This window comes from Eleutherodactylus coqui, chromosome 2 (assembly GCF_035609145.1).
Source record: "Eleutherodactylus coqui strain aEleCoq1 chromosome 2, aEleCoq1.hap1, whole genome shotgun sequence".
NCBI lineage: Eukaryota > Metazoa > Chordata > Amphibia > Anura > Eleutherodactylidae > Eleutherodactylus > Eleutherodactylus coqui.
In genome coordinates this window covers 147,166,114-147,193,609 of record NC_089838.1, presented here as the reverse complement: position 1 = coordinate 147,193,609, position 27,496 = coordinate 147,166,114, and the positions used below count along the sequence as shown (strand labels likewise).

Genomic DNA, 27,496 nt, shown 5'->3' with positions numbered 1-27,496 from the left:
TTGCAGGAAGAAGAGTGCCGAGCATGGATGCTCCATAACAAGAAGACGATCCGGCTGGCTTGCGGTGAGGTGACCCGGGGGACTGGAGAAGATCGGTAGGGAGAAGAAGCTTGAAGAAGACTGATGGGAGAGGAATTGGTTAGTAGTATTTTTTTTTTTTTAAATGACAAAACCCTTTAAGTGGCCTTAAAAGAGATATCCAGCCTTTAAAAATTGATGTCCTATCACCAATATCTGATTGGTGAGGGTCCACTACTCGTAAACCCCTCTAATCAGCAGATTCAGGGTCAATGACGCTCATGCGAGCGTTGCAGCCTCTTCAGAGTTTATATCTCAGCCGAATGCGGTCAGTGCTCAGCACGCCATATTATTAATAGTGGTTGTTCTGAATATGAACAGGATTGTGCTCAGATATAAATACTGAAGAGGCTCCAGCGTTCATACGAATGCCGCAGCCCCTTCATTAAGCTGATCTGCAGGGGTCCCAAGCAGTTACCCCCCCATTGATCAGCTATTGATGGCTGGATAAGGCTGTTTTCACATCTGCGCTGGGGATTCCGTTTTCCTGCTCCGTTCACGATCTACAAAAAGTCAATTATTCACTGTTTTTTAATATTTCTGCAGCATTTTAGGTTTTAGTGAGTGTATTGCACACACAAGACATGGACCCAAAACACTCAATAACCCTTTTTATATATGGTCTGTGTAGAAAAAAAAAACCCACAAAAAAGCTGCCCATCCTATTCTCAACCGCTTTCAGGGACAGGGATATCACATGCAATGTGCAAGGTTCTGAGAACATTGGACAGTACATGGACGGGTGTCCGCATGAATGAAGCCAAATTCATACAAATCCATGTGACATTCTAAGAACGTGGTGTACTTTTGGTAAATTGTGTGCCATTTTTAATGAGAAAAAAACTGTAGGCCTGAAAGCATTTCTATAAACATCTTTCGAACTGCTTTATATACCATAATGATTTTTATCATACATCTTCCCTTATGCAGGCGCCATTCTGACAAGATGTAGTCAGTAAACAGGCCAATGTTGGGACAGGCAGAGTGCAGGAAAGCTGGGTGTTCAAGCAAAGGGTCAAACTGAGAAGAAAGCAACATACGAGACAGCAAACATACACAGATTCCAGATAAACTGAAACACTATTAGGAACCTATTGCTTAGACACCTTCCAGTGGGGAATGTGCCTTAATCTGTGAAGGGTTGAGAGAGGTTGGGGACATGAAAGCAGGGAGGGTGCACTGGCCCGGTATTAGTGTACCTTGACACCCCCGGAAGCTAGGGGTTTGACAGGAGAAACGCCCCTGTCACACCCCCAGCTCCTGATAGGGTTAAGACACAAAGGTCCTAGCAGAGTGTAGATTGATGTTAGGTGTCCCTGCAGGTTTAGGATGAAGCTTACTTCTCCACTTAGCCTTACATTATGAGCTGTAAATGCTGCCATGGCAGCATTTTCAGTGAATAATATAAGCCTAAGAAGACAGACAACCCTCACCCTAAAGCAGCCAGGGCGGCTACAATCAATGCACACGCTGCAGTCCTCCCCGTCCCCCTCACTGTGACCCTGCGCTCCTACAGCCTTCTCCAGAGCCTCCCAGTTCCCCTTCCTCTGTGGAACCCAGCGCAGCCCTCGCTCCCTCACTGTCCACAGCCGTCGCTGTCTGCTCCGAAGTCCTGGCAGTGATGGGAGACCATACTCTGGCTCTCTGTGTGTGTGCTCTTGCTGCTGTTGTGTCCCTGCTTCCGCTTGCCGACGTTACAGTGACAAGGGGGGGGGGGGGGGCGCGGCCAGCCGCTCCCAACGGCAAGGCGACATACAACTGACATGGACCTGCCCCCTGTCAATTTTGACTCCACCAGGACTTCCTGGTGGCGTCAAGATACACTAATACCCACTGGCCCTAAGAGGTGAACCGAGTGTGCGCAGACTCTAAGGTTTTAGGCAGCGGTAGGCAGAATAACACGACTTCACAGCAGACAGAAAAGCAAAGTACGCTGATGACAGTGACCAGTATCAGAGGGGGGTTAAGGGAGATACTGCTGGTTGCCGCTGGCAGCTATCACACTATTGGGATTATTGAATAGTTTGCTGCTTTGTTATTTCTGTTTTAATCAGTACATGCACCTCTGATTATAGCGAAGTGCTGCTGAATATGTGGATGCTATATAAAGCTTATTATCATCATATATGCCCTTTATATATTTCCAAATTTCTGTGAAGTGTGTATTTAACATCATCAATAATGTACACCCCTCTGACTGCTCCTCTAGTCATACCTGCTGCAACACACAAAATTCGTACAAGAAAATCGCCCTTGTAAATGCCCCCTGAGGGACCTTTCACACGGGACAGATTTAGTCCTCGCAAACATTTCTACGTCACAACGTTATCCCTGTGGGGCTTGAATTCAAAACCGCAAGATTAAATTCTGCAACGGAAAAGCTTTCTACTGCAGAATTAAGGACGTCTTTTGTAATTGTTGTTGCAGATATGTAACACACAGGAGGTGTAATTCCACAATTAAAGTCTACGAAATAAAATGCTATAAAATCCACAAGATGTTCTGCAGAATGCATTCCGCAGTTAGATAAGGTACAAAATCTGCACTATTTGGCACAATACTTCTTGATTGGGGATCTATGAGTCCATTTACGTCACGTGCCAGGAGCTTTCTCGTTGCACACAGTAAAAGGAGAATAAAGACAAAGTGTGAAGGCATCTCATGGGGTTGCACTTGCCAAGAGGTTAACTAAAGTAGGAAAGCAAGCGGCATGACTTACATTATCTTACAGACTTCATACGTTAAACATCTGGTCAAAGATAAAAATCACTACAGCATGAGATCATTACACAATATGAGGCTACACATAAAAGTACTAAAAGGGGGGATTTGGCACCTCAGGTAGCACTGGATATACTTGTCATTTCCTTCCAGAGATATACAGAATCTGCGAAAGTTTAGTGAGTGCTTTGTGAAAATAGTAAAGAGATGGTGGGAGGCTGATAATGTACTATGATGGGAAGAAAGGGTTACTGCAAGATAAGTGTATTTCCTCTTTAAGGGCGCGTTCACATTTCGCTTACTTGCTGTGGATTTTGTTACAGATTTCACCCTTTCAAATGAATTCAAACTGAAGGGGTGCGATCTGCACCAAGAGCCACAGAAAATCAGCGATGTGTGAATGCACCATTAAAAAGTTTTACAAACATTTAGAGGGTTCTTGAGGCTTCTTCATACTTAATATTGACATAGACTTATAAATGCTAAGAAAATACGTTAATTTCAGGCTAGCTGTGTATACCAGCCATGCGTTTAGAAGGAAATCATGCATTTGGCACTTCTGGAAATTTTTGAGGGGTTAGATTTGCTAAAACCGTTTTCACACAGAGTTAAATAAACAGATACTTAGTTGCATCCAAACACAATTTAGTGGATCTGCTTATATAAACACAGCAACTAATACTTGGTTTAGTTTAGATTTTTACACTCCATTTGACATACATGCCAGACAGTATAGTTACAATTGTCGCCAAGAGGCTTCCATTAGAAGAAAAACCTGTATAGCATGTGGTGCACATTTTTGTAAAATACCCTGCATTTAAAAGGGTTGTTCAATGCAGTGAATAAAAAGGTAGGCCCGCTCATAGCACCCACACGTATGCCAGAAGGATGTATTTGGTCTTATAAAACAGGGGTCCCCAACTCCAGTTTTCAGGGACCACCAACAGGTCATGTTTTCAGGATATCCTATGGTAAGAACACCTGTGGCAACATCTAAGGCACTGATGATAATTACAACGCCTGTGCAACACTGAGGAAATCCTGAAAACACGACCTGTTGGCGGTCCCTGAGGACTGGAGGTGGGGAACACTTATAAAACATTTGAAAGACTGGTGGAACCATTTCAATTTATCTCAAGGTCCACAATTTATATGCAATAACCATACAATAGATTACATTATTACACGCTTTTATTTTTCATTGATTCCAAAATATTAAATACAAATGTTTACTGCCATCTGCTGGATAAAAATATCTAATGCAACCTAAGAAATACAAACTCAAATCTAGGAAAGCTACAGCACTCTGATACAAAATACAAGTATCTGGAAGCATAAATCCCACAATAGAATTGCTTATCTATTTGGAGCAATGCAGTCCTTCATTGAAGCATGATTACATAACGATGATTAATGGCTGCATGACCCAAAACACCTGTGAAGTCTGCAGAGTAGATACACGGATACGGCAGATGCTATTCGTACTCATTTTTTATGCTGTCACCACAGCAGAGGGAAGCCAACCTTTGAAATCCTGTTGGAGGGTACACTTACTCTAGGTCAATTCTTCTGTTCTTAACTCAGCGTGGGGAATACTGTAAGGTACATTGCAGCCAAATTCACATTAGCTGTTCTAATCCTAAGATTTCCTTTCTTCTTTTCAATGCTAACCTCTGCCCCCACTCTCCAATCTTCTCTTTCGATTATGTCAAAGAAGGATTTTTTTTCTTTTTAAACTTAACCCCTTAGTGAAAAAGCCTGTTTGCGCCTTAATGTCAAGGGCAAATTTTGGAAATATGACATGTGTCACTTTATCATAGAATAATTCCATAAAGGTTTTGCATATCCAAGCATAACTTCATTAAGGTGGTAAAAATAGACTTATAGAGTTTGTGTATATTTATTAAAAGTGCCAAAATTGGGAAAAAGTTTGAAAAAAATTTTTTTTTTTTCTCCACATTTTCAAATGCAATATCTCAAATATATGCAAACATACTGTACACATTTTTGCTAAGATATATATTTCCATCTGTTTACTTTATTCTGGATGCACATTTGAAACCTTTTGTTTTTTTTAACCATTTAGGAGACGTACAAATTTAACATTGATTATTAACATTTTGAGGAACAATTGGTTTTCCTATATAAAGCCAATATTACAAAGGCTCATATGTGTCAGAATGAGAGATACCCCCACAAATGACCCAATTTTAAAAATTACACCCCTTAGTATAGTCACTGAGGGGTGTCAGGAGTATTTTGACCCCACAGTTTTTTTTCCCAGGAGTTAATGCAATTTAGAGGGGAAAAACTAAACTTTCATATTTTTGAAAATATGTCAATTTAAAGACATTTTTTCTATAGTGCACATGAAAATGAGGATTTACATCTCAAAATAAATACCCCTGTTTGTCCTGTGTTCAGAAACATACCTATTGTGGCCTTATTCTAATGTCTGTATGCACAACGGGGCCCAAACCTAAAGGAGCAGCCGGTGGCTTTCAGGACAGGCATTTTGCTTGAAGGTGTTGTAGAGCCCTTGAACAGACAAAACGATTTTGAAAACTGGACTCCTTAAACGAAATCATCATTTAAGGTTGTATTGCATATTTCGGTCCTACACTTTTTGAATAAGGCAAAGCAAAGCAGAAGGAAAAAAATATGAATTATGGTTTTATTGTAAAGCAGATATATAAATTAAAACTTGCACCCTAAAATGGATCCCCGTTTGTCCTGTGTTCAGAAACATACTGATTGTGGCCCTAATAATGTCCGTATGCACAGCGGGGCCCAAAATGAAAGGAGCAGCTGGTGCCTTTCACAACCAAAACTTTGCTCGAAGGCCTTTTAGGCCCCATTGGACACTTGTAGAGCCATTAAGCTGCCTAAACCATAGAGGACCGACACAAATGACCCCGTTTTGAAAACTAGACCCCTAAAAGAATTCATCTAGGGGTGTACTGCATATTTTGACCACACTGTTTTTGAATGAATCTAGGCAAAGCAGAAGACAAAAAATTGCAATTTTCATTTTTTTGCCAATTGTGTTGTTTTAAAAACTGTTTTTTTGTACAGCACAAATATGTATGAAGACTTGCACCCCAAAATGGATACCCCCATTTGTCCTGTGTTCAGAAACATACCCATTGTGGCCCTAATATTGTCTGTATGCACAACAGGGCCCAAAATGAAAGGAGCAGCCGGTGGCTTTCAGAACCAAAATTTTGCTTGAAGGCCTTTTAGGCCTTATAGCACACTGGTGAGGACTTAAGCTGCCAAAACAATAGAGAACCCCCACAAGTGACCCCAGCACATATATGAATGAAGACTTGTACCCCAAAATGGATACCCCTGTTTGTCCTGTGTTCAGAAACATACCCATTATAGCCCCAATCTGCTTACTGGACACATGGTGAGGCCTATAATGGAGGGTACACCGATTGGATTTCAGGGCACAATTTAACAAATTCCAGGCCCCATTGCTCACTTGTAGAGCCATTAAACTACCAAAACAATAGAACGCCCCTCACAAGTGACCTCATTTTTAAATTTAGACCCTTTAGCCCATTTATCTAGATGTGTACTCAGCATTCTGACTCAATACAATTTTTTAGCAAAAAGTATTAGAAAGCAAATGAAAAATAAATAGAATTTCATTTTTTTCACAAATTTTACGAGTTTTATTTTGTTTCAAGCAGGGAAAACTGGGGAGATGCACCCCAAATTTTATAGCACTAAATCTTCTGTGTTCAGCAATACCCCATTGAAGCCCCAATCAGCTTATATGACACATGGCTAGCTCTATAATGGAGGGAACACCCATTGGATTTCAGGGCACAACTGAATAAATTGCAGACCCCATTGCACACTCATGCATAAAAAAATTGATTCCCTGACAAGAACCCCTCCCCCATTTTGTTGGCATTCCCTATATATTAGTTAAAATTAACAATGTAAGACTCTGTGGTATGTCTCAAAACAGGGGTAATTACAGAGACCTGGTTGGGATGGGCACATGGGGCAATAAAGCCCAGTATCCCTCCTCCTCCCTTGCTTGCTGCAATCCCGACACCTTTTTTGGGGCTCTTTTTTGACCTCAGTGGCAGGGATGGGGTGTAGAAAGTGGTGCTCTGTGAGCTTTCGCACCTCCTCAGACTCAAGCTTACCAAGGTGCGGCGGTCTCAAACAGAAGGCGCTCAACAAGCTGCTCCTGGAACTGCAGGAAGGTGAGCGTTTTCAGGGATGTTTTAATAATTATGTAGGCATTATAGTTAGTGATCTGAATTAGATAGATCGCTACCTTTTATACTAAGCCCTTGTCTTTCTCTTCACTAGGTATGGCTGAAGTGCCTGGTCCGACAGATCTATGCCCCCCATAAATTTATTATAATCCGTGATGCAGTTTTTTTATTGTCCGTTGCAGCCCCCTCTCCCTTACTGCAACGGAGGTGTCTGCGTGCCCAGGCGATATCATACAGACATCTTTGTTGTCGTGGCACTTTACTGCAAGGAGTGGGTCACTTGCCAGCGCATACGACGCCCCCCTTTCGACGTGCCTGGACACCAGAGGTTGTGGGAATCCCACTCTATTTTTGTGCATTGTCCCACAGGCCCCTGTATTTGCGTCATGGAGGGATTTCTAAAGTGGGACACTGTTAGTGTCAGTTACCAAACTATTTTTCAATTTATGCCGATGTTATCTGGGCAGTTTGGGGGATTAAGGTGGCAGTCCTGCATTCATATATAAAGAAATCACAGGTATAGCCTGCTGTACTCTCACACACCTTGTATAACGTAACGCCATACCTGGCGCGTTTAGAGGGTATGAACTGGTGGAATGAGGGAAGTTACTTAAAACACATTAGAGACTCGTCCAAGGACAGATTTTTATGAGGGGTATATATATTTTTAAAAGATTCTTTTAGTAGGGATATTAGGGGGCCTCAATTTACATAATCTGTCGTACTAGGGTCATGTCTTGGGGAAATTTGGGTATTATCAGCAAAATGAAAGAAATGCATTATACTTTTAAATCGGTGTCAGGACATAACTGACGCAAATACAGGGGTTGTGTGAACAACACTGGGGGACCAGTATGACCGGATGAAGGATTTTTTTACTAGTCCCATTGTGGTCCAGTCTGGAATACACAGAGGTGGGGTGCTCTGTAATAAATTGTCCAGCATAAATGTTGGCCTGCTGGACAATTCATTCCACGACGCTGTCACTAATACATAAATGTAAAAAATTAAAGGGAGCAAAATGAGTGACGTCCACATTAATGCCCGGAGTCGCTGTAAATTGGGGTTAGAAAAAAACCTGGAATTCCACATTATGGGAGGCACTACACTACTCAGCCCTGCTGCCCCAACAACTATTTTAACCTCTATAGGGCTAGCGATAGAAGCAGAGTCGCTGTCGGAATATATGTCCGCAAACCTGCTCTACACTATAAGGTCTGCGCGCCATTTTAGAAAACTATTTTTTTATACACATAGACCAAATGAAAAAAAAATTACTCCAAAAAAATGGACTTGGGCATTCTTCACTTTGTGGGTGAAGCGGGGCGATTAGGGTGTTTGGGGCGGTAATAATGGGGTGATTGGTGTTTTTTTCACTCTACACAGCACAGGATTTTTCGCTCTTATCTTTCTCCTCTCACAAACTCTCTCAGTGAGGGGAGGGAGATACACAGGACTAATCCTGTGCTGTATTTATTAAACAACTGACATGGATGACTGTGATAGATGTATCACAGTCATCCATGTTAGCAGGGACCAATCACTATGGTCCCTGCTGGTTACTATGCCAAAGGCAGTTTGGCATATAGCCAGATGTGATAATGAAGTATGTCAGCAGCACTCACCAGAAACCCAATACAGGGCATTTGTGCAGTTTTGATATAGTTCTACTGCAGATCAGTGGAGTTTCCCGGCACTATAGGAGGCTTCGGAGGACATTAGGTGAGTATGTTCATCTCCCCGTGAGGGACGATTAAACTTTTACTTTGTAAACTTTTTTTTTTACTTTTCTGTGATCGCCAGAGTCCCCGGTGACATCTCTAGCCTCCTGGCTACCTTCAGTAGCTGGTAGCCAGGAGATTTCAAATCTCCTGGGCCGATCCTGTCTTCTGTGCATGCGTCACCATTTTTCCCTTGGTGCACATGCACAGAAAACAGAGGCAGGTCCTTTCAGGACCAGATCACCACGGGATATCACAGAGGAGGAAGGTGAGCAGTTTCAGCTCCCCTCATAGACCCTATCCTTGGGGAGAGCTGAATCTTTAACTTTTTTTGACTGCTTATTTACTTTCATGCGATCGGCGCTATCCATTGGATAGTGGTAATCGCGTGACCGGGGGTCGCTCACCGTGGCCCCCCATGACAGCTCCAGGTTGTCGGCTACTTCCAGCAGCCGACAGAAGGGAGCTGTCATGTTCACAACCCCATGCGGCTTTAATTCGCAGGGCGAGTTTGTTTTTATGACCCTGGGGATTAAAGCCCACAAAGCCAGGACGTAAAAACACTATGGGGCGGTCACTAAGAGGTTAATATAGCGATGTGTCTATAGCAGTTTCACTACAATAATGAGATATATGATTGTTGTATTCCCTGAATAGCCTTCATATCAGGGGTCCTTGCTGGAGCGCTGCTGTCTATCTGGTCCCGTACCTAAAGATGTGTGTTTTTGTTAGCTTGATTCTTAATGCGACGTCATATCACATTGTGCTATCACAATTAAGTTTAATTCTTTCCTCTCAAATCATATGTTACCCATTATCTTAAACATGATGTCTTCACAAAGGAACTCAAAAGGTTAAATGATGAATTCATCTTGGTTACATCTGCAATATTTAAAACTCGAAAAGTCACATTAAAATAAATTCCTAAATGGCAAAATAAATAAGGGTCAGTGTCTAAATGGATATCATTGTGTATAATATTACGCGTGGTGGTGACGGGAGGTGGCATTAATTAGGAATAATAATACCATTGATGCAGTTTACCCTTCTAAATATGCATTTATTGACCTTTAGTCCAGTTGCCCATTTTGATATAGTAATGAAAGAATTAGAACGCGCCTAGTATAAGCACTGCACTTGGTTAATAACACGTTATCATATGACCTTTCATTTCTTTAGAATTTGAAGCACAATACAAAAAAGATTTGATAAACACGTTTATTTACCATCTTATAAGAGTTAGTCACAGAAAACGGAGCATTAACCCCTTGAGTGGCAGGCTTCCTACCACCCTGTCGTGCCCACCAGGGCAGGTTTTTTAAAATGGTCTAATCATTGAATTTCAACTAGTTTTGCAGTTGCGTCTCAAGAGCCATAACTTTTTCATTTTTCCATTGACACGGCCATATAAGGGCTTGTTTTTTGCGGGACAAGTTGTGATTTTTTAAACAGGGGGGAGGAAAAAAAGAAATGGGGAAAAAAGAAAAAAGTGGCCATGTCATTAAGGGGTTAAATAATGTATTAACTTCCTTCTCTGGGTCATTACGACGCACATGGATACCACATGTGTGATTGTATTTTTGATTTTTTACAAAGTAAAGGGAGACAAGTGTTTTTTTAATTTTTTAAATAATTTTTTTACTTTTTTTTTTTTTAATTTTTTTAAAATTTTTTATTTTTTTTTGTCCCTTTAGGGGACTTCCACAGGAACCCATCAGGACCCCTGATCACATTCCAGGGGTCCGATGGCGACAGCCCTTTACATGCTGCAGTCACATAGACTGCAGCATGTAAAGGGTTAACACAGCAGAGATCGGAGGTTTTCTCTGATTTCTGCTGTAAGAGCTAGTACCTAGCTGTCCTCTGACAGCTAACAACCAGCTCTCCCTGCCACAGAGACCATCGGCTTGCTTCTGACAAGCCGATGGTCTCTATGGCAACCTGTAAACAAAGCAGGACATTGCCGACATGTCGGCAATATCTTCTGCTGGTTTTTCAAAGCCCTTGCTTTGTTCTCTGTGGGTCTGTGCAGGCAGAGCACACTGTCACAGCTTGTGGCATTGTGCTCTGCAGCTCCCATAGTGATGCATAGCCCGGAAATCTTCCGGGCTATGTTGCTATGAGCAGTGGAGCTCGTCACGGAACTTTTCCGGGCGTGCCACTCAAGGGGTTAAAAGTTGCATTTCATCATCTCTCGGAGACAAACAGTAGCGTAACAGGAAGAATCTAATTTAAATGACAGTTTTAATGTTGTTTTCTGAGCTGTTGGATGTTCACAATCTTGCTTATTAGTCTCTATAACAGGCTCATAAATCAAATTATGTGGATATTTTATTATATGTCTGTAACAGCCAGGAATGTTCAACTGCAACACGCCAACTCGAAACTTACAGGACTGCAGTCCAGCATTGGCAAGTGCCTCTTTATACCACGGTCCCACCTGGTTAGTAGGATATTTGATGCTGTGTCCTGGCATTGGAAGCACTACCTAGAATAACAAGATAGATCAGAAAGGCACAGATACTGCTGGAATGACTCTATTAGGGTCCTTTTACATGGGACGACTGTTGGCCCAGCAATAATTGCTCCTGCCACCAGCCTCCTTTCACAATAAGCATAACCTGATGAAGTGCCTGGTCCAAGCATGAAACACATAGTTACCTTGTTTTAAGTGTCAAGAAAAATATAGCGTTTTTCTGTACATTTGTCTCCCTGGTTTCCGCTTCTGGGAGTAGCACTAAGGGCCATTTACATTGTAAATGCAAAAATATTGTTAACCATTCGTTCACTTCTCGCCATGACTGACTTTCAGTCAGCATAAAAACCATCAATGGATCGCGAATTCTCGCTGAATGCAAATGCTCCCTACTTCACATAGAAGGTGAAGTGTTGAGTGAGACGCCCGTGATCCAGCGATCATCTCTGCCTGTCTATATGCTGTTCACGAGCACTAATGACCTTAGTGACATGATCACTCGTGCAGTCGTAAAGATGGCTGTTGCCGCATCTAAATGGGACATTATTAGAGATGAGCGAACGTACTCGGTAAGGGCGATTTCGCAATCGAGCACCGCGATTTTCGAGTACTTCACTACTCGGGTGAAAAGTACTCGGGGGGCGCCGTGGGTGAGCGGGGGGTTGCAGAGGGGAGTGGGGGGGAGAGGGAGAGAGCTCCCACCTGTTCTGCGCTGCTACCCCCCGCTCCACCACACCTCCCCCCGCCCCACAGCGCCCCCGAGTACTTTTCACCCGAGTAGTGAAGTACTCGAAAATCGAAATCGGCCTTACCGAGTACATTCGCTCATCTCTAGACATTATCCAATGTCTATTACACTCATCTAACTGTGTTACCATGGATGGCCTTATAAGTCTCCTCACTCACATTCTTGGTGCTCTCCCCCTAAGGAGAGATGTTACCCCTTCCGACCCACATCACGGGCCTCTCACTAGCCAAGCCAGGATCCTACTGCACAATAATGAGGGGCAAAAACCCTGAAACAGCTGTCTGTGTATGGATTCTGGCTTGTTTTCCAATTCCCAATCATTGCTCTAAAGAGCTCTATAAAGGGTTGGACACTGATTCACAGGAATGCTGCCATCCAATAGGTGGCGCTGCAGAGGTATTGTTCCATCTTCCTTGTTTGCATAAAATAATGCACGCATGCCTTGTTATACATGAGTACATCTCTCACATAGGGATAAACGGGAGGATATAAAAAAAAAAAAGTCAGAAATCAGAAACTGTTGACTCGTGCAGAATAAGCATTCTTGTGTTTGGAAAGACGAACTTCAGAATGGCTCCTCAAATAACTAAACTTACTTGATGTATAGAATACACTTTTTCTTCCTCTTCTGCAGCTGTAACAATATGAACCTGTATAAAAGCAATCATTAGTTAGGCCTGATTGCAGAATACATAAATCGATAAAATGTTCACTTATACAATGTTCCAACCAGAAAACAAGTACTTGAACTCACTCTGTCGCCCAATGAAGAGGTTTCATTTGCATCCTGGTTATGGAGTATGAGGTCCCCTTCTACAACTTTTGGACCATAAGTTGCTATTCTGAAAGATGTGGCTTCATTCCAGACTTTACTGCAATATGCGTGAATGTAGAAGATGCGCATGGAATGTGGAATACTGAGCCATCCTCGTATACATCCCTCATCACTCATCCCATATCTGTTCAGGGCCCGCAGCAGCATTCTCTCACGGACTTTATAGACCGGCATTAGTGGAAGGGTACCTTTAATGTCCTCTGGAATAAAAAGGGTAAATACCGATAGAATGTAAATTCGTGAACATGCTTAAAGTGAAAGTCCAAATATGAACAACATTTGTTTTTAAGTCTAAAATTCTGAAATGCCTTAAAGGGGTTGTCTCGCGGCAAGCATCAAAATTTTACCTTACCCCATTCCCCCTGTCACCCCCCTGGCATAAAATAGCAAATTAAAGTGGTTTTTAAACCGCTTGCTACTCACTGATCCGACGAAATAAGGAGTTTAAAAAATCTTCTCCCTAAGATGGCCGCCGTTCCTTTCCCAGGGATGCACTGCGGTTTTCTCCCATGGTGCACCGCGGGTCTTCTCCCATGGTGCACCATGGGCTCTGTGCGTTCCATTGCCGATTCCAGCCTCCTGATTGGCTGGAATCGGCACACGTGACGGGGCGGAGCTACGATGACGACGCGGTGACCAGCTCTCCGGCACGAGCGGCCCCATTCACCAGGCAGAAGACCGCACAGCGCAAGCGCGTCTAAAAAAGCAAGAAGCCAGCAAAATTAGACGGAGCCATGGAGACGTGGACGCCAGCAACGGAGCAGGTAAGTGAATAACTTCTGTATGGCTCATATTTAATGCACGATGTATATTACAAAGTGCATTAATATGGCCATACAGAAGTGTATACCCGCACTTGCTTTCGCGGGACAACCCCTTTAAGTATAACTGCATTTTCTAAAAAGTTTCGGCATGTCGTCCGAGTTCTGCCACGGTTAGCTGAAGATGGGCCCAAAGCCACTGTAGGGCACTGTGAAATAACTGTAGTTGATTTCATTATACTAGGTTGACCCGATGTTCGTTAAGCGAACATAAAATGTTTCAAAAGTGGTGGCTGTGAACGTCTAAATCTGCTTGGTTAGGTGATTATTTAGAGTGTCACTTTGTATTTGGAGCAGATATCTAATATAAAAAAGCCTACAGGTCTCTCTCTGTTTGTTTGTCTCTCACTCTGTCTGTCTGTCTGTCTCTCTCCTTCTGTCTTGGTATCGCTCTGTCTCTCTATGGGTTTCTCTCTCTGTCTTTCTATTGCTCTCTCTGTCTGTCTGTCTATTGCTCTTGTTTTGTCTGTCTATCGCTCTCATTCTCTTTCTCTCTATTGCTATCTCTCTATCGCTCCTTGTCTGTCTATCGCTCTCTATTGTTCTCTCTATCTATTCCTCTCTCTCTGTTTCTCTATCACTCTCCTTCTGTCTGTTTACAACTCTCTCTATCTGTCTGTCTCTCTATTGTTCTCTCTCTGTCTGTCTCACTATCTCTTTCTGTCTATCGCTCTCTCTCTGTCTATCGCATTCTCTCTGTGCTTCTATCGCTCTTTCTCTCACTGTCTCTCTCTATCGCTCTCTGTCTTTATCGCTCTTTCACTATGTCTCTCTATTGCGCTGTCTGTCTCACTATCGCTGTCTCTCTATTGCTTTCTCTCACTGTCTCCCTCTCTATCACTCTCTCTGTCTCTCTATCGCTGTCTCCTTCTCTATCGCTCTCTCTCTCTCTTGGTTGTGCAGTATATGGTGCAGCTTAGCAGTGTATGCTGGGTTGCTTAGCAACGCTTCACTCATTCCAGCACATGCCTGAAGCACAGCAGCGCCACCCATAGACTTAACATTGTAACTTCCAACCCACCTGACAGGTCCCTGAATGTATTAAACACACAATTGATGATTTTACGGCACTGGTGAGCATGTGTGTCATCTAATGATGCCAACATCATCCACCAAAGTTGCAGCAAAGGGGTCAAAGTGTGATGCAAGAAAAAGCATGTAGGCTGATTTACATTAGATATGAATTGACACTATTGGATTGAAGCATCATGGAGTAATATAGCGTTAAAGCCATTGTGCTCAGAACCATAATGAAATACAGCCACGACTAGGGGGGTATTTAGATTAGAAATGTTGAGCCCCACTATATAATTTATGCAAGGATTCAGAAAAGCACCACAAAGGATCATTTATTATATTTTGACATGGGGACAAACCAAGGATTAGAAAAAACTAACTTGGAGAACTCCTTCAAGCAAATTTTATATAAATTGTATTAAGTGCTTACCAGTTTGGGAAAAATATTTTTTAGCTTTATTGACAAGATCGTCACCTTCCTCAGGAGTGAAAAACAATTTGATAGCTTGTGCCTGGAAATAAAAAGTTTAAGTTTAGTGATAGGTCCATCAGTATCAACTCTACAATGCACAAAAATGAAATGCAGGTGCCAAAGCAATGAGAAAAAAAAAAGTGAAATTTTGCTAGAACAACGAAAACTGTTGTGCTACATACCCACGTTAACAAAGTATCCTTACCCCCACTTTTTGGGGGGTAAATAGAAAAAAAGACACTTTAGTGTCAAAGTAAAAAAAAAACAATAATCTATAGTCATTACAATTATTATATTCACAGTAAATGAAAATATAGGGCACAACAAAATCATCACTGGACCTGACCTTCATACATCTTAGAATACATAACAAAAGTAAGCAGAAAACATTATTTGTTGGGGTCCTTAAGGGTTAGGAAGTCTAAAGGCCAATTTACATGGAGCGATGATCGCTCAAAAATTGCTAAAAAGCGATCGGTTGAACGATAATTGTTGCGTCTAAACACACGGCCTTCGTGCACTGTTAGCAGATCGTTAAATTCAGGCTAACCTAAAAATCGTCCTGTTGTCTTATCAGGACCGCACGCTGAGTTCTCCTGGGGTAGTGCTTATAGCGTTGATTCCCATCGGAGAACAATGGATCTGAGCGCAGATAAGAGCCTTGGGCTATTAACTGCTTTCAGCTAAGGCTTCATTTGCACACTTAATTGCTCCTAAGTAGCTGAGTAGCTACTTAATAGTTTATGCAAAATGATTGCTCAAAGCTGTTAATCAAACTGTCGTTTGAGCGATCATCACTCTGTGTAAATGGGCCTTAAGTGACATACGGTATATCACTCCTCAACCCCTTAAGGACATGGCCCTTTTTTCTTGTTTTTTTATTTTAATGGTAAAATTTAAAGTACCATATATTGTACTGAAAAACATTTACAAATATCTCAGTAGAGTAAAATGGGGGGAAAACCCATAGTTTTGCTATCTTTCTGGGGGGTTTGTTTGAGGACATACACACTGTGGCATAAATGACATGATAACTTTATTCTGTGGGTCAATACGATCACCATGTTACTATATTCATGCTACTCTTTGCTCTGTGGGGGCTTGTTTTTTGTGGAATGATTTATGGTTTCTATTGGAATTATTTTGAAGTCCATACAACTTTTTGATCACTATTTATTACATTTTTTCTTAGAGACCGTGTGACCAAGAAAAGCAGAACTGTGTATTTTGTCTAACAACATTCACTGTTCAGGATAAATGTGTTATTTTGATCAGACTTTTATGGACATGGTGATGTTTTTGTTTTGATTTTTTTCATTTTAAATATGGGGAAAAGGTTTTTTTTTTACTTTTAAGATCTGTTATTTTTCACAATAAAATAAAAAAAAGGAAAAAAGAGAAGAAAGGTTATAATTTGACCACTAATACAATTTAATGCAATACTGTAGTATTGCATTAAATTGTATTAGTGGTCAAATTATGATAGGCAATGATAGGCAATCATTCATGGAGCCCTTCTGAAGGCCCCTAGCTGCTATGACAACCAAACAGCACCTTGCAATCTCATCAACTGTTGTATGGGGCATTTAAAGGGGTAGCAGCCGCACGTGTGATCGGCTCCGTGTATGGAGCATTATGAGCTCCATACATATACACCCTTTAGACTTAAGGGGTTAAAGATATCTCATCACTTAAACCATCTGCACATACCATTTCTTCTTTCAGTAGAGCCAATCCAATTTTGTGTGACTGCACATTCTCCCCTTTCCCGAATCTCTGTGGTCCATAATAGTTTATAAAGCCTCTGTTCTGAAATAATAGATAGGGGAAAAAAAGGAAAAAAATAGTAACAATTGATATTCTGTAGCGCCAACAACTATAACAGCTTATTAAATGTGAATGCTTTGTGAATGAGAGCTCTATGTGTTCCCCTTCATGTTCTGATTAACTATTTGGAATAGATATAAAACCTACAGATATCTCATGTAATAAAATGCCAATTACGACAAATACATGTATTGCTGCATAATCCATAAATACTGCACTAATAAAGTCACATTGGCTCATGGAACAGTTAACCTGATTCTTTACATTTATAGTATTCTGTCCGGGAGAAGTATCAGCGTGGCAGATAATAATCTGCAGACCTAAACAGTTCAATTTGCTAAATCTGTGTGTAGTCTTCACATATACTACTGCACGATAGTCATTAGAAGTAGATCTAGGAATATTTTCTTAGGTCTAAACTACATACAACTATAACAATAAAAAACATGTGCAGCAATACGTTATGTAGTACAGCATCCTACATGATCCCAGGCTGCTGTGTATGAATAAGATTATACGATACAGTGGATCCGGAACATCTTCAGGCCATTTAACTTTTTGTTACATTTTGTTATGTTACTTCTTTGTGCAAACTAATAAAAAAAATTCAGGTTTTTCCCCCTCATTCTGCACTCAATACCCCCTAATGACAAAGTGACAACAGAACATTAGAAATCTTTGTAAAGTTTTTAAAAATGAAACCTAACATTTTGCATTGACCTAAGTATTCAGAGCCTGTACTCAGTACTTAGTGGATGCACTTTTGACAGTGATTACAGCTCCCGGTCTTCTTGGGTATAATGCCAAACGGTTTGCACACTTGGATATGGGTATTTTCTTCTATTGTTCTCTGCAGATCCTCTCAAGCTCTTTCAGGTTGGATTGAATCTATCTGTGGACAGCCATTTTCAGGTCTCTTCAGAAATGTTCTGGCTTGACCACTCAAGGACATTCACAGAGTTGTCCCTAAGCCACTCCTGTATTGTGTTGGTTCTGTGCTTAGGGTCATTGTCTTGTTGGAAGGTGAATCTTCTACCTAGCCTGAGGTTCCTTGCACTCTGGATCAGGTTTTCATTGGGAATATCTCTGCACTTTGCTCTATTCAGCTTACCATCAACCCTGACCAGTCTCCCTGTCCCAACTGCTGAAAAACATCCCCACAGCATGATGCTACCACCACCACACTTCGCTGTAGGGATGGTATTGGGCAGGTGATGAGCAGTGCCTGGTTTCTTCAAATTAAGGCCTAAAAGTTCAATCTTAGTTTTATCAGATGGAAGAATCTTGTTTCTCACAGTTTTAGTCCTTTAGGTGCTTTTTGGGAAACTCCAGATGAACTTCCATGTGTCTTTTACTGAGAAAAGCCATAATGACCATTCTGCCACAAAGCCCAAAATTCTAAAATGTTGCAGTGATGGCTGACCTTCTGGGCGTTTCTTCCATCTGCACACAGGATATATAGAACTCAGTCAGAGCATCCATTGGGTTCTTTGTCACCTTTCTTACCAAAACCCTTCTCCCCAGATTACTTAGGTTTGGTAGGTTGGCTAGCTCTATGAAGAGTCCTGGTTGTTCCAAACCTCTTCCATGTAAGATTTATGGAGGCTACTGTGCTCTTGGGTACAAAGAAGAAAATCTGCACTGAAAGTTTCCTTCCTTACATCCGTACCTCCATACAATCCTGACTTTGAACTCTACAGGTAGTTCTTTCCTCTTCATGGCTTGGTTTTTGCTCGGATATACACTGTGACATGTGAGACCTTGTAGAGACAGGGTTGTATTTTTAAATTGTGTCCATTCAACTGAATTTACCACAGGTGACTCAAATCAAAGTGTAGAAAACTCTCAGAAATAAGCAAGAGAAATGGGGGGCCCCAGGACTCAATTTCCAGTGTCATATCTAAGGGTCTGAATACTTATCTCAATCAAAATGTTAGATTTTCATTTAAAAAAAACCCCAAAGATTTCTAATATCCTGTTTTTACTTTGTTATTATGGGGTATCGGGTGCAGAATGATTGGAAAACATGATTTTTTTTATTTGCACAAGGCCACAACATAAAAAAGTGAAAGGGACTAAAGACTTTCTGTACCCACTGTAAATAAGGAATTACAATGAAAATGCATGTTTGTTTGTTTTTTCTTATTTAGTTACAGACATGTCCTGAAGTGTAAAATACAGAAAAATTAACATTTAAGCACAAACAATAACAAAAGCAGACCACAATGTAAAACTATAGACAAGGACCATACTGGACTACACTAGAATAAATGCCAATCAATTTCGGCATAGTAGAGAAAGTATCCATTTCCATGGATAGTGAACAAATCTTTTATTGGAGAACACTGTCAACTACAAGTTTTCCCTGGCTATGCGGATTCCGAGCTCCAGTTTACCTGGACAAGCACAAATATGGTGAGCTGGTTACCTTTTTTCTATGTTAAATCAATTTTGGCACATTAATGATAGAAATAAACACAAGCAAAGGACCAGTTTCATTGTATATACGGGAATTGCTTAAAGGGGTTGCCCAACCTTTGGCTGTTTCGCTCTATATATTGTATAGCGGCTCAGGTTGATACTGAAGGCTGAGTCCAATTGAAGTAAATGAGTCTACGTCTAGAGCTAGAATTGAGACAACCCCTTTAAGTGAAGATCATATCCCATTTATATAGGATATTTAAACCATGGGATTATTTACATGAATGTTATTACTTCTGTCAGCTGACCTACAAGTGGGAATTCTGAAACATTCACCTTAGTCACTCAACATACCTTGACATTACATACTGCCTCTTCAACTCTCTTTTCAAGGTCTTCGGATGTATCACCAGTATGACATCTTACGTCTCTTAGAACAATAGTGAAATGGTTTCCACTTAACTGACCAAGGTGTAAGTGCTGGTTAGTAGGATGAATATTATATATCTTGATCCCCTTTTTTTCAAGTAATCCTTCAGCTCTACGCAGCCTAAAGAGAAGGGTAAAATATAGATAAAGCTCCAGTCACTCTAGGTAGTAGAATATCTTCAGATGATATTGCTATGGACCAGACAATAAGGACTGCTGAAATGGCATTGAAGTATAATAGTCATTGAACTACATTATACCAGTAAGAAGACAATACGGCACCTCTCTGGAGTAACCTTCTTCACCACAACAGACTGGTATGTAATGGCTTTCTTATCTTTAATACCAGCATAGCTAAAGTCTGAGGGGAGCACACCAAGTGAGGAGGCAAGGTAGTCAACCGCTTCCAGAGTTTCCAGGTTCTCTTTCTGAAGGGTAAATGCTAGAAAAAAGACAAAATATTTTTATATGAGAAAATCTCTAAAAAGTTCACATTTACCACAGAGTGAATATTGGCGCTGTGGTCGTATCTGAGGGAATCATGGCCCAGCTGCCAGCAGCAGAGTAATTCCTACCTGTGAATATGACAGAGTTGTCCTCTGGTCCCTGTCTCTTTCCAGAGGAGACCTTCCTCTGCCTGAACCTAACAGTTATGCACACCTTCTGCACTCCATCACTGTCTTTCTCGGAAAAGGACTTGGTTTCTAGCAGCTTTCCAAATTTCTTACTGATGAAATGATGTACAGATGTCCTGTGTTCTTTACACACATCTGGCTCAAACGTAAATCTTGAGTTTTCGACTTTTGCATCTAAAAATGTAAAGAAGGTATCTGCTTCCTCTTCCGATGTCAGCAAGGACAACTCCTGGTAATCCAGGTTTGGTTTAACGAGAACCTCCGTGTTTCTGGTAAAAGTGAGGAGTAATGGGAAGGCCTGGCGCACAGCACTGTGGAGACTGGCTCTAGCACTTTTGTCAGGAAACAGCCCCAAAGACACTTCACTCCGCTCAATACCGGATACTTCAGATTCAAAGGCCGATCGAACCGAACATGCAAAGATGCTGAGGGATTCCTGCACATCCAGACTCAGTAAAGCAGTAAGCACATTACATTGGTCTGCCTCACTTCCAGAAAGTTCCTGGTCCTCAAATACATTATCAACTTTGTCAATGACAGTCTGACTTAGATCTCTGACAGCTCCTTCAAGTGTGTCTTCAGTCTCAGCTCCAGCAGTGTTTGGGCATAGTTTGGGCTTTTTGGAGTTTTGTTTATTACTGTACTGTGTTTGTAATTCTTCGTTTACTTCAGCGCAGACATTTGTAACAAGCCGACCAGTAACATCAAGTTCTGTTACTACAAAGTCAGCTGGAGAATTTTTAATAGTTCCATAAAAGCCGGTGTGATCGCTTATATAAGTAAGAGAGCCAAGGTCCAGAGGTCTGTCTTCCATTTCATTAATAGACAGTCTACAACAGAAAGACAAAGATAACATACAATGATAAATGCCTAGAAATACCAGTGGAAGTATTTGTAGCATCCTCAATGCTATTATAAGGCCCGATGTCCACTTGGATGCATGGATTCCATCGGCTGAATCCTGCAGCGGAATCAAGCCGCGTCCGCAGACATGGACAGCAAAATACATACCTGTCCAGATCCAGCGCGGGTCTCCTCTGTGCCGGACGGATCTCTTTTCTTCAGCACGGCGGATGCGTCCGTACGCGCCAGCAACATGCCAGGCGCATGCGCAGTGGCATTTTTATTTTAAATCTCCTGCTTTCCAGCAGCACGTCCAGTGAGAGCTGTGGCTGTGCCGTGGATTGGACTTCAATGGAAGCCGTCCGCGCGGGATCCACAGAAAAATGGAGCATGCTGCGATTTCTTCCCACGGCTCCATAAGGAAACATAGGTGATAAAAATAAATAAAAATCGCAAATGAGCATGGCACAATTTTTTTCTCTCGCAACATCGCATCAGTGAAAATATTCCTAAGGCTGGATTCAGACGACCGTATATCAGCCGGGTTTTCATGTCCAGCTGATATACGTCGTCTCTCTCTGCAGGGGGGGGGGAGGCTGGAACAGCCAGGAGCAGTGCTCTGAGCTCCTGCCCCCTCTGCACTATTTTCAATGAGAAGTGGGACGGGGGCGGGGCTAATTCTCGAAACTTAGCCCAGCCCCTGTCCCACCTCCTTTCATTGCAAATAGTGCAGAGGGGTGCAGAGGGGCGGAGAGGCGGTGGAGAGGAGGCAGAGAGGGGGCGGGAGCTCAGAGCACTGCTCCCGGCTTTTCCATCCTCCCCCCTTCCCTGCAGATGAACATACCATATATCGGCTCGGCGTGAAAACCGAGCCGATATACCGTCATCTGAATCCACCTTTATGTTAAGGAAACCATTGAAAACCATTGGCTGCATAATTCTGCGTTTTCGCTCACTCTCGGTTTTCACGATTTTATCACCCATGTGAAGATGCCTTTAAAGGGGTTCTGTCAGCAAACAAAAAAAAAAAATCTATACTCATCTGTGCCTTGCCGGGCCGTTCACCAGGAGGCTGCTGCTCTTCTTCTGTTCCTCCGGCAGCCTTTCTATCGCAGGGCAGAAGCTGGCAAAGTTCCAGCTTCCACCACTGCTGGATGGCAAGTACTGCCGTCCGGGTCAGTGGGCGACGCATCACAAGTGAAATGTCGCCCACTGACTGGCCTGGCCGCGTCTAACCTCTGACGTCCTCGGAGAGTCAATGGTGAGTATGAATAGGTCCCCCTTTCCCGGCGCACTCGCTGTGAACTCTACTTCATATTACGGCGCAGTCCCGGCGTCAGCGCGCAGGAGCCGATGGGAGATGACCCCCCACAAGGCCGGTCAACAAGGGAGGGAACACATACAACGGGATTAGGTAAGTTTACCTTGTTTTTCTAAATGTTTTCTTTCCACAGGTTAGAATGTACGGGGATGCAGGGCACAGGTAAACAAGGGGTACGGGGATGCACAGGTAAACAAGGGGTACGGGGATGCACAGGTAAACCAGGGGTACGGGGATGCACAGGTAAACAAGGGGGTTTGCTGACAGAACCCCTTTAATAGCTGTGGTGGGCTGTGACATGGCAGTCCAATGTATACATGGGCAGTGGGCTACCCATGTCTTCCAGCCACTGACTGACAGCTTTTTCCCTATGCACAATAATGAGGAGCATGCTGTCAATCAGTTGCGGTAGAGGTCTGCATAGTATGAACACAGCGGCCATCTAGCTATACTGGAATAGAAAACTATCGGGCTGCCCGTTTGTACAGCCATGTGCACCAACAATACGGACAGGCGGCCGCACACACCGCACTGCAGCCACACTACAAGCAACATGCGGATCCACGGTGTATGCCGGGACTTGTAGTCCACAACCCGCAGTTGACTTTGTTAGCACCTGAAGCCCCGTCCGTGAACTCCCCGCCGGCCGCGTGGCTCCTCCGCTTCCTGTCGGTTCGTGACGTCACCCTCCAGCTATCCGGTGACGGCGTTGTGATGGAGGACACGGAGCCCGCGGCTCGGGAGGAAGGCACGTGGTGTGCAGGGGCCGCGCACGGAGTTTCTGCTATTGTGAAAGTAGGGCGAGAATGCGGAAATGTGCGGCTGTGCACACTGCGGGGAGTGAGCGGCACCGGGACCATACAGTGCAGGACTGCGGGGAGTGAGCGGCGGGGTGAGTGTGCTGCACCGGGACCATACAGTGCGGAATTGCGGGGAGTGAGCGGCCGGCGGCGGGGTGAGTGTGCAGCACCGGGACCATACAGTGCGTGGAGGCTGTGCGGGAACAGCCTGACAGAAGCCACAAACTCCTAGAAGTGTGCATTGTAGGTCCCCGGGGCGTGCCTCCGGCTGTAGTGGCATCTAGTGAGGCTGCTCTCACATCCGTCCGGTGAGAGAAGAATCCCCGACTCAACTGATCCGTCCTCATATGGGGTCCGTTCAGTTTTCAGCATTTTAGGCCTCCTTCCCACGAACGGATTTCCGTAGTTCGTGGCGGAAATCCGCTGCATTGCCCGCAGCTATTAGGTTCTATTGAACCTAATAGCTCAGTGCTCACAATTCCGCACCGTGAATTCACCCGTCCTCACCCGCGGCATGCTCTATCTGCCGCGGGTGTACGCGGACGGCTTCTATTGCAGTCAATGGAAGCCGTCCGTTCACACTATCTTCCACTGTAGCACAGCGGAAGATAGCGTGAAAACGCTTCCCCGGCCACCGCCGCCGCGTCATATGACGCTGTGGGCGTGTCACATGACGCGGTGGAGGTGGGCAGGGAAGCGTCATTCGGGAGCGAGGACGCCGGATCCGCAGGTAAGTTTGGGGTCTCCTGGGGGGCGCCGTGACGGGCTCCGCCGCGAAATTTCGCGGCGAAGCCTGTCACGGCCGTCTGCAGCCGGCCTTATTGGGAGAAAAAACCCTGCATGCTGCGCTATTTCTTCCGGTATTTTGTGCCAGCGGTTCCAGCGCAGATGTGCCCCCGACCTGAGCTGTACTTGCCTCCCCACCACCGGGATCCAGCTCGGACGTGCCCCCGACCTGAGCTGTACTTACCTCCCTACCACCGCCGGGATCTAGCACGGATGTGCTCCGACCTGAGCTGTACTTATGTCTCCACCACCGCCGGGATCCAGTGCGGATGTGCCCCCGACCTGAGCTGTATTTACCTCCCCACCACCGCCGGGATTCAGCATGGATGTGCCCCCGGCCTGAGCTGTACTTACCTCCGCACCACTGCCGCCCCGCTGTGCTCCCACCGTTTGTCGTGACTACTGACGTCTCTAGAAGTCAGGACCGCTGCAATATTACATTCCCGAACTCCCGGCATCGTTGTGCCCAAGATGTGACACCAATGCCAGGAGAACGAGCGGGCACACTGCATCTTCTAGCTGCAGTGGTCACCTGATGTCCAGTGAAGTTGGCTGTCATAGCAACTCCAGGACCACAGTGAGGCTGCAGCGCTGGATCCCAGCGGAGAGGTAAGTACAGCTCAGTGTATCTTATTACAGTCAGCCCTATTGAAGGGATACAGCCGCATGCGTAAAGCTCTACCACTGTGGAGCCGGCCCATCACTGCGTCTGGCAGCGATATTGTACTGCACATAACAGTGTATCGGTTTTGCCCAGGCTTTCAGGTTTTTGTTTTTTTTAATTTTTTTATTGCATATGGGCTGTCTTGTTTACGAGCACATAGAGAACAATGGGCGGCATAATAGAACATGCTGCATTATTTTTTGCATATTACACAATCATACACACAAATGTGAGCAGAACGGCGTAAGACACTGTATTTGATTGCCTGTGAATTGTACCGTAAGACAGGATATGGTTACATAACCAAGTGGGTTTTTTTGCCCTTTTTTTCTTATTCTTCTCCCAGGGATTTGCTATGAGTAAGACTGTATCACCGTCCACTTTTGTCCGTAACCTCAGCCCTGGACTTCTCCGCCAATTGGCTGATTTTCTTGATCCCCAAGAAGGATGGAAACAGTTGGCTGTGGATATAAAAAAGCCTTCAGGAGAGCCTCGATATACACAGTTTCATATAAGGTATACTGCTGTCTTGTCCTTGAGCCGTCCTCTTAGGTCGCTCTCACACAGGAGGAATATTTCTGCAATATACACCTAAGGCCGCCTGCAGACAGGCGGGTCGGATCCAGTGGCGAGAATTCTCGCTGCGGGACCCGACCCGAGCGGCTCCAGCTGTTTGATGTGCCGGAGCCGACGCATGCGCAGACTGGAGCCGGCGACGGGTGAGTGACGTTTCTGTGTGGTGGCCAAACCACGTCCGTCTGCATAGGATCGCGTTTGTTAACGCAATTCTATGCAGGCTTGCGGCGGAAGTCCCACCACGGAATTTCCGCTCGTGTGTAGGCACCCTAAGTATGTGAACATGCGGGTTATGGAGTGGATATCTGAAGCAGATTAATCTGCACTTGTGTGGACTGCAGAAATATTCCGCCTGTGTGAAAGCAGCCTTACAATATATCAAAGTGTTGCAAATTATTATCAGCTGTGAAATCCACAATTTAACAAAAATTCAACAGATTTAAGGCATTAAGCAGTTTGTCCTCTGTGACGTACATGTACACTGCAGAGGGGTGGCTTGGGTATGAAGTGGGCCTGGGTCAATCTTGACCTTGGCATGTAAGCTGCCAGTCAGAGTGTGGGGGAATGGGGGGACCCTCCAACTTGGCATCAGTCCTCTGTGATGTGATCGAAGGATGCAGTTTGTGACCATGGCTGCCCTGGGACTAATGAAGGCTCCGAGGGCTACCATATATTTAATATGTGAACGTTAAAAAAAAGTACGGTATACTGAAGTATTGCACTCTATTATAAAAGCGGGGCGACTTCTCTTCATACAGCGCAGGCGTCAGCTGTTTATTACAGCTGACACCAGCGGGCAATAGCTGCTATCGGTCGTGCGGCCCATCGCGGCTATTAACCTTTTAAAGCGGCATTTAATCTGACAGCAGCATTTAAATCCCCCGAACAATGTTCAAAGGTCCCATACGCCCCCCTTCCCGCGGTGAGATCGGGGGAGCCGTGCAGGTGTCATGGCAGCCGGGGGCCTTCTGAAAGGCCCCAGGGCTGCCTTAGGAGACTGCCTATCAAGCCATCCCCGTGGGGTGGCTTGATAGACGCCTGTCAAATTGCAGTATGACATAATGCTATAGCGTTACGTCATACTGCAGGAGCGATCAAAGCATCACAGATTGTAGTCCCCCTGGGGGACTTAAAAGTAAAGTAAAAAAAGATCAATAAAGTTTTTTGTTTTTTTTTTAAATTGAAAAAAGAAATAAAAGTTTAAATCGCCCTCCTTTTACCATATCTATAATTAAAAAGTCTAAATAATAAAATAAAAATACGTATCTGGTATCGCTGCATCCATAAAAGTCCGATCTATCAAAGTAGAGCATTATTTTCCCTGCACGGTGAACGTCTGGAAAAAAAAATGCCAGAAATCTCAGTCACCCTGTCTCCGAGAAAAAACGCAATAAAAAGCGATCAAAAAGTCATATGTATTCCGAATTGGTACTAACGGAAACTACAGGAAACTGGGGGGGAAAAAAGGTGCCACGTCATTAAGGGGTTAATATTGCCGCATCTGAAAAAGCCTGAACTACGTAAATATCCCATTATTTGTCTTACATGCTTTAAAAAAGAAAAAAAAATGACATAATGCCAGAATTGCACTTTTTTAACAACTGAAAAGCATATTTACTTTGGGCTGGCTGTCCACAGGCCATTTGTCATGGTGTGATCCGCAGCAATAAGTCGCACGCATGGCATGCTTTCTGTAGGAGAACTATGGAACTATGGAAAGCGCAGCCCAATGTACACGAGCGGAAAATCACTCGCTATTTTCCACTCGCGTCTAAAAATCATGATTTGCCGTGATTCCCCGTGATGAACCTATCATTAAGATATATAGCAATATATATAATTTAATTCTGTACTTTTTTAATTGAATGTATTTTAAAGGCGCTTTGAAGGAGTCATTGCGAAGGGGAAAAGCCCGACACTTGAGTTACTTTATGACTGGGGGACAACCAATTGCACTGTACAAGATCTTGCTGTCCTGCTGCGGACGAATGACTTCTTGACGGCAGCCACACTGCTTCCATATGGTATGTATTCTATCTCCCATTGCTTCTATAGCATTAACAC

At 43.6% G+C, this 27,496-nt stretch overlaps 2 protein-coding genes across 6 annotated transcripts in view; one reads left to right on the top strand and one right to left on the bottom strand.

The window, feature by feature from the left end:
* Positions 1–9,800: 9,800 nt before the first annotated feature.
* Positions 9,801–23,358, bottom strand: PUS7L (pseudouridine synthase 7 like). Of its 3 annotated transcripts, none has more exons than XM_066591728.1 (9): positions 23,223–23,358; positions 20,383–21,272; positions 20,090–20,249; positions 19,733–19,928; positions 16,841–16,939; positions 15,089–15,170; positions 12,740–13,020; positions 12,582–12,635; positions 9,801–11,249 (listed from the first exon to the last, which is right to left on the bottom strand). In XM_066591728.1, exons 2-9 carry the CDS (start codon positions 21,254–21,256, stop codon positions 10,932–10,934), a joined length of 2,064 nt encoding a protein of 687 aa, XP_066447825.1. In that variant the 5' UTR covers positions 21,257–21,272; positions 23,223–23,358; the 3' UTR covers positions 9,801–10,931. The 3 variants fall into 3 exon arrangements, with proteins under 3 accessions (XP_066447825.1, XP_066447824.1, XP_066447823.1); XM_066591727.1 differs by having other exon boundaries at positions 20,383–21,697; positions 23,223–23,275; XM_066591726.1 differs by lacking the exon at positions 23,223–23,358 and having other exon boundaries at positions 20,383–21,867.
* Positions 23,332–27,496, top strand: part of IRAK4 (interleukin 1 receptor associated kinase 4) — a 16,662-nt gene continuing 12,497 nt past the window's right edge. The window contains exons 1-4 of one of the 3 annotated variants that reach the window (XM_066591730.1): positions 23,332–23,495; positions 23,552–23,561; positions 25,203–25,372; positions 27,311–27,456. In XM_066591730.1, coding sequence (XP_066447827.1) covers positions 25,212–25,372; positions 27,311–27,456 — 307 coding nt within the window. In that variant the 5' untranslated portion in view covers positions 23,332–23,495; positions 23,552–23,561; positions 25,203–25,211. Of the gene's footprint in view, positions 23,562–25,202; positions 25,373–27,310; positions 27,457–27,496 lie in introns of all 3 variants that reach the window. The other 2 variants (XM_066591731.1, XM_066591729.1) reach the window with 2 other exon arrangements.

What these genes read in the sequence shown, in the direction of transcription:
- PUS7L (XM_066591727.1), bottom strand. Translation starts at nt 21,451, where the DNA reads ATGTATTTTGCTGTCCATGTCTGCGGACGCGGCTTGATTCCGCTGCAG. An exon ending in CAACTCTGTCATATTCACAG is followed by an intron (nt 20,250 to 20,382) that starts GTAGGAATTACT and finishes TCTTTTTTCTAG; the next exon opens with CATTTACCCTTCAGAAAGAG. An exon ending in AGGCAGTATGTAATGTCAAG is followed by an intron (nt 16,940 to 19,732) that starts GTATGTTGAGTG and finishes CTATTATTTCAG; the next exon opens with AACAGAGGCTTTATAAACTA.